Raw genomic sequence first — 14,004 nt, forward strand, 5'->3', positions numbered from 1 at the left:
TGTGGAATTTGCAAAGCTCCTTACACGGATACAGTGTTAATAATGATCAAATTAAATATGTTAGTTATATTAAGCATTTCATACAGATTACAATGGTCTCGTACACCATAAAATTTAAATTAATATTTCAGGAGTGATCGTAAATTAAAATTTCATTTCGTACCATATAACTTGTACGAAATGTTAAAGACGCTATCCGCAGTTAGTTCTAATTTTTAGCAGCGCATAAGCTGCGATCGCTTTACTTATCCCCACCATGCACTTCGCACGGTCCTAATACGAGTAGTTGTTACATGTTTGGCTACATTAGATTACAAGTTTAAGTTTCTGGGACCTATTATTTCCGTTAATAGCTATTATGTACAGATATTTAGCCCGAACTACCCGTGCCGTGCCATACCGTGTTGTTTATGTGTAATATAGAAAAATGATATAAAGTACTAATATAACATTAGTACCTCACATAATACTGCATTTAGTTGGTAGGTAGAAAAAGGGGAGATACGCGACAATAGGGAATATTACGCGAAACTCTGCGTAAGGGGCACCACTACCACAAACCATCACAATCTGAGGATCTACCACGACAGAAGAAAATCAAAATTTCGTTATCTATCCTCTCTATCACTCTTGCATTTGTGCGATAAAGAGGCAGATAACTAAATTTCGATTTTCACGTTTCCTGGCAGACCCGTTGTAAATAAACCGCCTTGATGCATCAATGTCATATTTTATGATCTGTGAAAATTTGACAAAAAACAGTTTAAGGCACAGTATGTATAAGTTACTCTATGGTTTACGATGGGTGCTAGTGCTGCACTCTGGTGGCAGAACATTGCAGTAATACTCCCTATTAGATGGATCATGATTATAAATGTGTTTAGAGACTTCTTAGAAGTATTTTCACAAACTTGTTAAAAATCAGAATCAAAGTCTAAAGTGTAAGGTCTTGTAAAATTAACATGGTTGGTAAATGCATTCATGATTATACAGTATACATTACATAATTAACTTTAAAAATAGGTACAAAAAACGTCAACAGTTCGTTCCAGCGGTCGCCGCTCATGACGTGAATGTTGACACTGGAAACTTTAGATAAAAGGAAACGTGATTTTTTGAGAGCTTTCCTTTTGAAGGTTTTTATGTAATGCCGTTTGATATTTATTGAATATCATATACCCACGGTTTCTTACTCTGTGAGTTTAGTATAAACACTTGTATGTAAGAATATTCAAATATCTATAAACGTTTCTTGTTCTAATTGATTAATATTTTAAATTACATTTACTGAGTCACGGTTACCTTGCATGTTGTAACTGTCACGAAATAATGGCATATCAATCAAATTATTTAATTAAATGTTTTTGTATTTGTTGACTGGAAACGTAAAACAAAGTAATATTGACAACGGACGCCAGGCACTCTGAAAGCGGCCACCATTCCGTTAGCATTTTGGCCCACCTGCTATTACTCTGCCTGGCAACATGTCCCGCCCAGCTCCATTTTAATTTGGTAATGACGTGTCCGACGTTTTGCAACTTCGGATCTCGACATTCCTCACTCGGTCTTGAAGTTTGATGCTGAGCATGGCGCGCTCCATGGCTCTCTGGGCCACTCGAATTTTATATACAGTCTCCTTAGTGAGCGTCCATGTCTCGGCACCGTAGGTCATGGTGGGCAGGACATATTGGTTAAAGAGGCGAGTTTTCAGGCATTGTGGAATGTTAACCGGCTTGAGAATGTCGGCCAGTTTATTGAATGCCGCCCAACCCAGCTGGATCCTAGAATTCTTACCTAAAATTACGTAAATTCGAACGCGCGCGTGCGTGCGCTGTGCAAGTTGCAACTTGTTTCTGCTGCAGGCAGTCTTAAACACATGTGTTAATAAAAATTGCTCTTATTCTGCACACAGTGCCTATTGCATTGCGGACATTGTGGTGCGTTAGTTTTCGTCGTGGGTGTAAAAAAATAATTGTATTATTTTTTTCGTATTTTTGTACTATCTATGAAAATAAAGGCAGTCTGAAAGATTATACTGATCTTAATAATTGATTACTTGTATATAGTTTGTTACTTTTTACCCCTCGTTTACCGTTATCGACGTGTTAACGTACTATTTGGTATCCGGCTGAATACTATGCCACTATTCGGTATCCAGCCGAATAGTAAAAATATGGCCGAATAGGCCAGACACCGAATAGTGGCCGAATATTCGTTGCATCTCTAGTTATTATTTCATCCGACCTTCGAAAGCATTAAACCTGACTCTATACGGTACGCTGAATATTGTGTCAACAATAATATAATAATAGTTAATAATGTAGTTTATTTATACCATACCGAGAAAACTTAAGCCTAGGTACCTCAACAGAATGGAAAAGCGAACATACCTAATATTGAGGCTGATAAACTCCCCCTACCAGGAAATTACGTGCTTTATCGGAATTGTAGCGTTCCTTCGAAAACGGAAGCACCCAGCGTATTTTTTTATCCCCAAATTGGACGAAAATTGCTGTTGGTTCAATTAACAGTTGCATTAATTTTATCATGTATTGATGAGCCCAGTTAAATTACGTACTTAAGTTAGAAACGAATATAGATTTCGGGCAATGTATGTCTAATGACGAGTAGAAGGTTTTTTTAACCCATTCAGCGCTAATCACGACATGTTGTCGTTTTGCCTCTACGAAGCATTTCCTCTACATACCGAGAAACCTATGTTAACAGCTACGACCGTAGCTCAGCAGCGAATTTGTTAAAGACAGACCCGATTGGAACTTTAAGATATGTCTAAAAATATATATAATAAAAAATTATATAAAATTATATATGTTTTTGTTTGAACAAACGTCACTTTTGACACTGTCATGACTAATCCATCTTGAATCTTTAGCAAATGTTTGACGTATCTTAAAGTTATTGTGTTAAAATAACGCGAGAGATATCGCTTTAAAATGCTACAAAGCGTAAAATGCTACGCGCTACGGCGCAAGGCTACGCGATGAGCAAAATAAGAGAAAGAAAACAAATAATCAGGATTGTAGGTGTTGATAACCTGCCTTGTCTTAAACGGTTCCTATTACTAATTGTAAGGGGCCACTTTGTACTACTCCGACTAAGGGAACACCTTGAGAGGACCTCATTTATTACTAAACAGTGTTTCGCCCGTAGCTTTTAGTTGCTGCTAAAGTCGGTTATGAGAAATGGGAATTTACGTATCAGCAGAGTATCACAAAGTAAACAATATTTTATCTAAACTTGGGTATAGGTGTTAAACTTGGACTAATCACTCTTGTTTAAAAGCCAGTAAACTTTGATCAATTAAACTCCTTGAAGATTTCCCGTAAATAATACTTTAATACTGAGATAAGTTCTGTTGAGACGTTTTTGATGGAGAGCCTTGCAAATTACTTGGTGTATTAATTAATATTATATCAATAAGTTTATTATTACTGATAAAACAATATAAATTTTAAATTATTTGGATTCCTGTCTGAACGTAAAATGATCTTTCTTCTAGAGATGTGTTCGAACAAACAGGACAAAAGTTTGTCTCTGTCTTACTATTTAAATAAAACATAAACGTAAAATAATCTGATAAAAATATTAGTTTTTCTAAAAAAATTAAACCACGCCAAAAGCGGATTACACCCATTTACCAAATTCCGGTTTTTCCAAAAAGCTGATATTTGGCAAGTCGTTAATAAAACGGCTTATTCATAAAGGCCATCGGATCAACTGTCAACATGGTTGGCGCGATGCGGCCGGCTTAGGCATTTTATAAAACTCCGAAATCAATCAGGACGATAAAAGAATGAAGTTTGTTGATCGAGAAGCTGGCTTAGGCTCCAAGTGAGGAACTCCAACTCTAATTAATTGTTCTGTACACTTAGTGAGCCATCAAGATAAAGTTTTACCCTTTCATACTTTAATAGTTTCCAGTTTTCGAAGACCAATAGACGAGAGAAAGAGTAAATGAATATTATACCTGTAGCAAAATAGTATAAAAGTGTTGTAGGTCTTCAGGTATAGTAATTAATATATTTTTAATACTTAACATAAAATATTTTTCTATGTTTAACTGAATGTAGCTTATAATCCTGACAGAATTGTCATTCGATACCGATATTTTTTTTATTTAATCGTTATAGCACAAAATATATCTATATACAACAATAAAAATAAAATAAATAAATATCTTTATTCAGTAATAAAGGACAATATTTGCTTACGTTTTTGTTTACATAGTTATCGTTATTAATTAACTTAGCAATATACAAATGGCGGACTTAATGCCAAATGACATTCTCTACCAGTCAACCATAGGGCAAAACAGAGATAAGAAACGTACTATTGGTGCAGACAGAAAAAATGAATTACCTAAAAAGAAAAGCTAAAGCTAGTATATATGTATGTATGTCACTTTATTGCACATAAACAGGTTAATATAAAACAGACAAAACAAAACAAAAAAAATGTTATGTAGAAAGGCGAACTTATCCCTAAACCACTACATGTAAAATAAATACTACACACATAATATATACTTGTTTTTTAATAAAACACGATAAGGAGACTTGTTTCATAGGCATTACTTACGAGTATAATGGCCATTGGCTCTTACCGAGCATCCTGTAGCGTTGTTTGAAGGGAAGCATTTACCTTGAGTGGGCTCCCGTCACGGGCTAAATTTGTTGTCCCTTAACTTCTATTAATGGCTTTAGTTTGTTTTTAATTTAATTAATTGGAACGGATTATCTCGTTTATTGTGGGCTTCACTGGTTTACTGGAAAGGTCATCGAACTTCTGGTATTACGTGTTAGACGAAACAAGCGTAATAATTGTCAGAATAATATATGAATTTTAATTAATTTACGGGAAAATTACCAAACAATATTATGTATACTTTAGGAAAGGTTGCTCAACAGAAATCTCGAAGGATTTTATCGGTGTGTTCCTGATGATATTGAGAGATAAAATATAGGTATATATTTATTTTTAAGGAATTACTTTTAGAGATAGCGCCGTTGTTGTTTTCATTACTCAGTGATAAATTCTGTAATTTTTCGTTGACTATGCCCATGAAATTTACTGTTCATGTAACCACACACACATAAGTTTGTTACATACCACGGAGTACAATTATTGCAAAACCAATACAAATTTGAAGTAATTATTTGATGGAATTCAAATATCTCTGAGCGTCTGCCGATGACGTGCCAAAATAACTGCACGCACAACACGCTATTAATTTATTTATTAACTTTAGAACAATGATTTTTTTTTTTCAATCAACATTAATATTAAGTTACATTTTATCTTATTAACTCTTGTAATTTATTAGAGAAGTGTATCTACTAAGTGTTTTCTTAATACTTATTAAATTAGGAAGGAACGAGAAATATCTCATTATGCGAAATGTAACAAGAGTCGTGAGTTTCAAACGTTAATTAAGTAGGAGAGGTACTCGCAGGCTATGGAGAAAATTAAGACAATTATTGGATCCAAAACTTTCCCTGATACGTAATTCTTAGTCTTCGCCGTGTTCCCTAACATAATGAAGTTATATAACTCTCACGTGTCAAAATCAGGAAAATAAGAACGGTTAATTTAAGTTAGGTGAGTTTATTTACCCACGCAGCTACTTCTTTGTCTGCGTTGTGCGCACGGGCGGCGGCGCGCGCTTGTTGTAACACAAAAGATAAATACCGCCGTCGAACAAGAGAGGTAATTGAGATAAACAGATGTGTATTCTACTGTATAACTTTCCGTCGGCGAATGTAACACGTAACAAAATCAACCAAGTTTATCTGCAAACTTACAATCTCTTTCGACACGTTACAGTCCACGCATGATGGATTGGGTACACGTACGCTAAGTTCGAACAACAGAAACTTTTTAAATAACTCAACTTGAGCGTAAATAGCATCATTACGTAACAAAAAATTGCTTCTTTCTCCACAGTCATAATCATGAAGAATGTCATAAAACATAAGTTCAAATGAGGCGGCTAAACGTCAAACATGAACAGGCCGGGCTACGATTATACCGTGCCTTCATCCACTGCCTACTATCCGACTGTCAACCGACCTCCTCAGTACGATCGGGGCTATGGACAGCTTGCAGTTGGCCCTCTCTACAGCCCTTCTTCGCATCCGCTTTCCAATTACGCTGATGTATACGAAGGCAATAACGATACCACACTCCGAGCTGAAGAGAGACATTGGTATATAGAAAACCACAAAAACTTACAACCCAGTTATGAAATCAATCATGATACAACTCCACAAGATGCCAAAATTAAAAAAGAGGAGGAAAAGAAAGCTGATGTTCCTATCAGAAGAGCCGATGCATCACAGGCACGACCGAGGCGAAAAGAAGACCGCTGTTCCTGTGAATGTTGGCCGAGTACTGACAATAACGACGTAGTGGATAATGCTAGGGCAGAAACAACAAGATCGTTGTCGGGTGTCGATATGGTAGCTTCATATGGAGTCTATGGAAACCCGCAAGATGATGAAAGCTCTGGATTCGCGCGGTTGTCCGAGAAGAATGCGGTGTACGGGCAGGGCAGCGAAGCCCCGACACAGGGTGTGATAGTGAACCAGCAGGGAAACAGTGCCGTAGTGCGGGCGACGGCCGGACACGAAAACAGTTGTGGCAAGTGCTGTGTGTGGACTTCTAATGCGCCCGCCGCTAACTCCGAGGACTATTGCTGGATACATTATTGTAGACCGGCCTTAATTATCCTTTTGCTGCTGTTTTTTCTAGTCTTGTTGGGCGTGTCAACAGGGTTCTTATTAACTAATAACTGTAAGTATCTCTTTCATAATTAAATTTAGTTTCTTATTCACTTAAGTAACGGTCGAGTTATAAGAGGCGGAGCATATTTTGCTGTTAGATAATAGCTCGATGCCCTAACGTAAGTATTTATTATCCACTTTGCTATACTTACTTGTACAGCTAGTATGGCGATGGGAGTACTGTTAGGAAATTTCTGCGGTGTTTACAACACGAAAACAAAAAAATATATATGAAAAGTATTCTTAATTTCAATTGGAAGTAAATTGTTTTAATGTTAAGTTATAAATCTTAAAATATCGGTTGCTAATTTGTTACCACATTATATACGGGAAGACTACAAACGTGAAGAAACCGAATAGACATAGCGCCGCGAGATAATATACCGAATCGAATAGTCGCCGTGTGAACCTAGCCTTACGTACTACATCTGTAGCTTGTGTAATGCCCATTTAGTGTAGTAATATACAGTATTACAATTATTGATTTATTTAGGAGAGTATTAAATGATCAAGGATGTGACAAGGATAAGATAGACACCTAATCCAATAATGATACTTGCGTTGCGCAAGTACGGTTCGTAGTGCGATTAATTCAATTAACGCCATTATTGGCGCAATCCTACGTGCGCAATGGATTAACATGGAACGGGAGTATTAGTGGTTACCGATAAACACAGCCATCATACTACATAATTATTAATATGTGTTACTGAAACGAACGCGCACTCTCAATATCACCGCTTGGATTAACACTCTAAATGTTACAATTCGAGCTGTTATAAACGATGAAATGTTTAAATTTAATATTATAATAAATCTATGTGGTGAAAAACATAACAAGACACACTAAATATCCGTATGCGCCGACTTCAACTTGACCAAGTGTTTAAGTGCCATAATAAACGTCATATGAAAAAATACGTTTATGTTGCCACATTTTGTCATGGAAGTCTGTTCAGAGGTAGTTTCTAAAAGATTATCAAAAACAATATCTCGTCACGAATTCCTTGAGGTCGGATATGAAAGTCAGCTTTTTAGGGGAGCCACAATAAAATTTCCAATTAAGTTTGTCAATACGAGTATGTCATGAACTTATGAAGTATGTGAGCTATCTAGACCATTCTTTTTTTTATCTAGCAAGATCTTTGTACCTTCTAATCTGAAATAGATGTTTTAATTTTTTTATATTATCAAAAATATTATATTTATGCAAAATGTATCTAATTCGACTTATTGTTGTCTTCTAATTGAACAATATCTACTACTACTCTATTTACTCTTCATATATAATAGGCATAAGATCTCAAGTTGAAATTCATGACGTAGTTCTTTAATTAAAATTATAGACCAAAATCGTATCTACAGACACCTCTACCATGTCTCCATTGCATCATAAGGTCTCAAGATGGTCTCAAGTTAGTTACCGCCATCTGCCATCTACAAAAACGAAACGTTTGAGAGGCAAAACTATGGAAAAAGATGGATGTGCCTGACGGAAAATTCAACATATCCGACCTGTTGTACTTTCTATATCTCGGAGACAATAAATTATAGAAATACCAGAGTTAGCTTATTAGAAAAAGAATGCGTTGATTATTACCATTATGACATAAATTAACATTTCAGAGCCCCCAGTGTAAATTTATTCGATAGCGAAACGTGACGTACGCGATTGCGTTTAGTCTCATTTTGTATGGCATTTAGAAACAGCGCGCCAAGCAGAACGTTTTGCAAACTCAAAATCCCATACAAAATGATACTTAACGCAAACGCGTACCTACGTCACGTTTCGCTTTCGAATAAATTTACACTACGGGTACAGATACACCAAGTATACTACATTGCGCCAATACAATTGGTGCACTACATTTTTTATAATTACTTCTATATTATATAAAGCTGCAGCCCGAACGTGAATTGACGCGAATTGATCTCCCGGAAGGAGGCGCGGGGGGGATTCGAGTTTGGTACGGTCGTACAGAGGGCGGTCCGGTGACCTCCGGAAAAATCCGACATTCGGTCTACCGGATCGGGACAGAAAAATGTTTGACGGCCCGGCTAAACGGTGGGAGATAGTGGGGGGGTGCTCGACCAAATGTCACAGAGGACCCTGGGCGGTTTCGGAGGCCGCCATTTTTTTTTCAAAATGGCGGATTCAAAATGGCGGCCGATTTTCAAGTCGGTCCCGGCGCGCTCAAATTTCGGTCACGGAATCTCGGGGCCCTCTAGATCGGTATGGAAAAAAAAAATTTGGAAAAAATCCAAGATGGCGGACACCATGGCCACTTTTATTTTGTATGGCAACTTTTAAACGGTGACAGATAGGTGGGGGGTGCTCGACCAAATGTCATAGAGGGCCCCGAGACAAATGGAATGGCATTTAAAAAAATTCAAAATGGCCGACTCAAAATGGCGCCGAAATTTCAAAACGGTCCGAGAGCGCCGAGAACCGGTATGTGGGTACATATGGGCCCCCGCATTCGAAAAAAAATTTTTTTTTTTTTTTAGCTCGAAAAAAAATTTGTATGGGATTTTTTTTCGAATCCCCCACATGCTAAACGGTGAGAGATAGGTCGGGGGAGCTCGACCAAATGTCATAGAGGGCTTTGAGTAGAATCTGAATAAGAAAAAAAAAATTCAAAATGGCCGACTTTTTTTTTTTCTAAAACTTCAAAAAGGTCCGAGCGCTCTGAAATTTTGGTCGCGGTATCTCGGAGCCCCAATGACTCGTACGGAAAAAAAAAATTTTGGAAAAAATCCAAGATGGCGGAAAAATGGCCAGTTTACTTTTGTATGGCAACTCTCAAACGGTGCGTGATAGGTGGGTGGTGCTCGACCAAATGTCATAGAGGGCCCCGAGACAAATAAAACTGCATCAAAAAAAAATTCAAAATGGCCGACTTTTTTTTTTTCTTTTTTTAATGTTGGTCCGAGCGCGCTGAGATTTTGCATGCGGCGAGCCTGGGGGGCCAAGATTACCATATGAAAAAAAGTTTTTTGGAAAAATCCAAAATGGCGGCGGACAGGGGCAAAGTCAAATTTTCAAGTAGGTTAAGCGAGCCCGAAGGGCGAGCTTCAGGCTGGGAGGCCGAAGGCCGACCCCGCGGAGGGCCGCCAGGCCCGGAGCTTCACCCGGAGTGGCTAAGCGTGTCCCACTCCCAGTAATTTTGGGCGAGGCCGAAGGCCGAGCTGCGGGCGTGAGGAACAAAGCGAAATCCTATATAAAAACTGTGTTAAGCGAGCCCGAAGGGCGAGCTTCAGGCCGGGAGGCCAAAGGCCGACCCCGGCGGAGGGCCGAAGGCCCGGAGCCTTCTCCCCGACCCCCAAGCGTGCAACTCCCAGTAATTTAAAGCGAGGCCGAAGGCCGAGCTGCGTGCACAAGGTGCTCCCAAGCGTTCTACCAAGTCAACTGTCTTGATAAGCGGAGCCGGCGGGCCGAAGGCCCGACGGCGACGCGTCGAGGCTAGCGAAGGCCGAAGGCCGAGCTCCGCGTAGGGCCGAAGGCCCGAAGCGTCACCTGAGAGGGGGAAGTTGGAGCTTAAACACGACCCAATAGGAAAAGTGTCTTAGACAAGCGAAACGGCGGGCCGAAGGCCCGACGTGAGCTTGTCAAGACACTTTTACTATTGGGTCGTGTTTAAGCTCCAACTTCCCGCACTACTCCCGAAGCGAAACCAACCCTCCCCGAGTATCTCAATAAGCGAAGCGGCGGGCCGAAGGCCCGACGCTGAGCTTCGAAACCCAGCGAAGGCCGAAGGCCGAGCTCCGCGTAGGGCCGAAGGCCCGGAGCGTCCCATTAGATCGCCCAAGCACGCGAGGCCGAAGGCCGAGCTGCGAGAGTGCGGCCCAAATCGGACGTACAACCGCATTACTTTTCCCCTTTGGAAAACAAATATTCTTTATACTAAAAATAACGGGATAAGTGCATTTATAGAGCGAACCGGTTACAAGTTAACTGTCTTAATAAGCGAAGCGGCGGGCCGAAGGCCCGACGCTGAGCTTCGAAACCCAGCGAAGGCCGAAGGCCGAGCTCCGCGTAGGGCCGAAGGCCCGGAGCGTCCCATTGGCTCGCCCAAGCACGCGAGGCCGAAGGCCGAGCTGCGGGAGTGCGTGCTCGCACGCGGACCATTCCTTGCAAGCAAAAGTACAACTGCTTTACCTTTTCCCTTTGGAAAACACAAACTTTTACACCTAAACAACAGCAACAACAACAAACACTACAACAACATTAATAACAACATACGCGAGGCCGAGTGCATGCTCGCACGCGCAGCTGAAGTACAACTGCACCACTTCTTCCCTTTGGAAAACAAACTTTTTCACTCAAACAACGACACCTACAACAACAACTCATCAACAACAACATTAACAACAGCACCAACTACAAAAACAACAATACCAACTACAGCACCATGCACACCGCGGGGCCCACGGGCCCCGCGCACCAAGCAAAATCTAGTTAAATATATTATAGTTTGATTATTATAGGCCGATAACTGGCGGGAGATGGCACAGGATCGAGACAACTGGCGTGTACTCGTGTCGGAGGCCAAGACTCATTTTGGGTCGCTGCGCTACTACTACTACTATACTAGTAGTATAGTTTGATATATCGTTATTTTGTTACCGTAATACCTAATTAACAGCATACATAATGTTATTATTGGCATAATGGTCAAAAAGTATATTTACACTTCGTCTAATAAATAAAGCATATTATTTGTTCTTAAAAGTGACATCATATAATTATTTGTCTGGCATAATTAGTTGCATGACATAAATCCGCACAAACGAATAACTGGGTAAAAATTTGTTATTGTTGTCTTGTTTTTTTGTCCCCAAAAAATGTGATGGAGTGGAGCTTTTTGTATGAGATGAAAGTTTGATTTAAATTTTTCTCATGTAAAATATAATACCAGCTAGAAATGCCTACAATAACACTTTATTTAATACAAGACATAGATACAAGCGTAACAGAGTGGTCAGAAACAAGACAACGAAAATAATTTTGACCCAACTACCTAGCAAAAGGAGGGTCAGGCTAGAACATTGACCCCCCGTAGAATAAATTACCTAGCAAAAAAGTGGTTAAGGTTAGGTTTAAACTGCGGCTCCCGCAGAATCAAAAACCTTGAAAATATTGGTTCGGTTGGGTTAGATGGGATGATAGTCTGTAATTAATTATACGGCCTGCGTAATACTTGTTATAAATATGATGTAAAACTTTACGTTATCACTAAATAAAATATTACAAAAGATGTTATACAATATTTATACTTGATAAATTTGTATAAAGTATTACGTTATACAAAAATATAATATAACAAAAGTCATTATAAAACATGTCTATATACATATGTACTACTTACAAATTATATTACAATAGGCATTATATCAATTATAGTTTAGATGGAATCACAATATATTAAAAGAAACGTATAATAAAAATTACATTATAACTTAAAATAATATATCAAATGGCATTATAACAAATGTATGATAGTTTATTTTTTTAAATTATATTAAGCAATATAATAATGATGTGGCTTAATATAAGTAGTTAAATAATCGGTACCTACATATCGCGATGTTCCGTAAAACTTTCACCTAGGTATGTTACGTTAATTGACAGCTTATTTTAATTGCATTGCGCAGAAAATTCGGAGCAAGACGGAGAGAACGTTTAAGAGTAAACCAGATTGGATATAGAGATCCTCTTAAATTTTTAATCCTTTTATTAACTTAATACATTCTTATGAGCAATAGCCCATTTCCTATTATCCAACGGGCATAAAGTTGGATCTAATAATTAGAGCCTGTCATATTAGTTTTAACGATTATATATTCTTAATTTAGCAAAATCTATTTCTCCCAAACAAGTGGGATTAGTGTTTTTTCGAGATGCTGCCTCCTGAAGTTGCAATAACTCGCTTTACTACACCCAGCAGTTTAAATCTCAGCGAATGCTCGACGTTGAAACGAAAAAAAATATTGAATTAAAATGAAAATCCTTTAGCTAGAGGTTCTCAGAGTGGTAAGGCGGCAATTGATTTTAATTTAATTCCTCTTCACTAAATGACATAATTGTGAAGTGGAGAGAAAAAGTGATCTCACTTAGAATGGTTTTAGAAATGCATTTATTGTTTCGAATCAGGATTTTATTTAGACGAGTGGAGTTTTGTCTCGGTTTATGGCGAGGTTGGCTGCGCTCGTTTTTCTCTCTGGCAGAACATTAATTTTAGTGGCACTCTGGCCGCCACCCAGGGCAGGATTTTCAAATTGCGGTGAAACTACTGGAATTAGGGAACCGCTTTAAATATTCATGCGGCAGATTCGGGAATGGGAAAAAATAAGAACTCGTAAACGAAAACTTGATTAAAGCTACACTGTTTTTTGTTCGAACGCTTTGTAGTTGAAATCCGAGTAAAATTGTTTATTTATTTGTACAAAAAATTTAATACAAAAAAAGGTCAATGCAATTGGCCAATCAAGAAAAAATCGGTTATGTGGTTGTTTGAATAAGTTGCTACGTTACCAATCGTTTATTTTGAAATGTGACAGTTTCTTATATAGATTCTATGATAAACTAGTATTACTTAGTTTGCGTCTGGAACAGCGCCATCTACCAGGAAATTGGGACAACAAACTAAACATACTCCCGCCTTAAATGACGTGACGTCATTAGAAAATAATAAAATGAATCAATGTTCCAACCTGAACATAATTAAACAAAATAACAACTTATTACGGACGCAAACTACTTTTCTACATCACATAATAAAGGACATAATTTGGTTATTGAACGTTGCAATACTCCTGACGAGGTTCGTAGATCATAAGTTCTGGTAAGTTGGTCTTTTCCCGGGTATTTTTTCATAATTCTTCCCATAGGCCAACGTCCAGGAGGAAGCCTCTGGTCTTTTATTAGCACTAAATCTCCTTCTTGGAATTCTCGAGTAGGCTGTCTCCATTTAGGCCTCTGTTGCATCCTACTTAAATACTCGGATTGCCATCTTCGCCAAAAATCTTGTACCATTCTGGTTGTTAATTGCCATTGATCGAGTCTATTTATCTTCACATCTATTAGATCTTCAGATGGTATGACATTAGTCGGTTCCCCGATAAGAAAATGACCAGGTGTTAAGGGGTTCAAATCGTCCGGATGATCGCTGATGGGCGAAATGGGTCTAGAATTTAGACA

General features: G+C 38.5%; 1 protein-coding gene across 6 annotated transcripts in view; it reads left to right on the top strand.

The window, feature by feature from the left end:
• Nucleotides 1–14,004, top strand: part of LOC133519058 (agrin-like) — a 267,117-nt gene that overhangs the window by 182,482 nt on the left and 70,631 nt on the right. For 4 of the 6 annotated variants that reach the window (XR_009799579.1, XM_061852943.1, XM_061852944.1 and 1 more), the window contains exon 2: nt 5,965–6,813. The exons of the other annotated variants lie outside the window; for them this stretch is intronic. Coding sequence is in view for 3 of the 4 variants with exons in the window: in XM_061852943.1 (XP_061708927.1) it covers nt 6,024–6,813 (790 nt within the window). In the remaining variant the exon portion in view is untranslated. The remainder of the gene's footprint in view (nt 1–5,964; nt 6,814–14,004) is intronic. 6 annotated transcript variants of the gene reach the window in all.

Source organism: Cydia pomonella, chromosome 6 (genome assembly GCF_033807575.1).
Source record: "Cydia pomonella isolate Wapato2018A chromosome 6, ilCydPomo1, whole genome shotgun sequence".
Classification (NCBI taxonomy): Eukaryota; Metazoa; Arthropoda; class Insecta; order Lepidoptera; family Tortricidae; genus Cydia; species Cydia pomonella.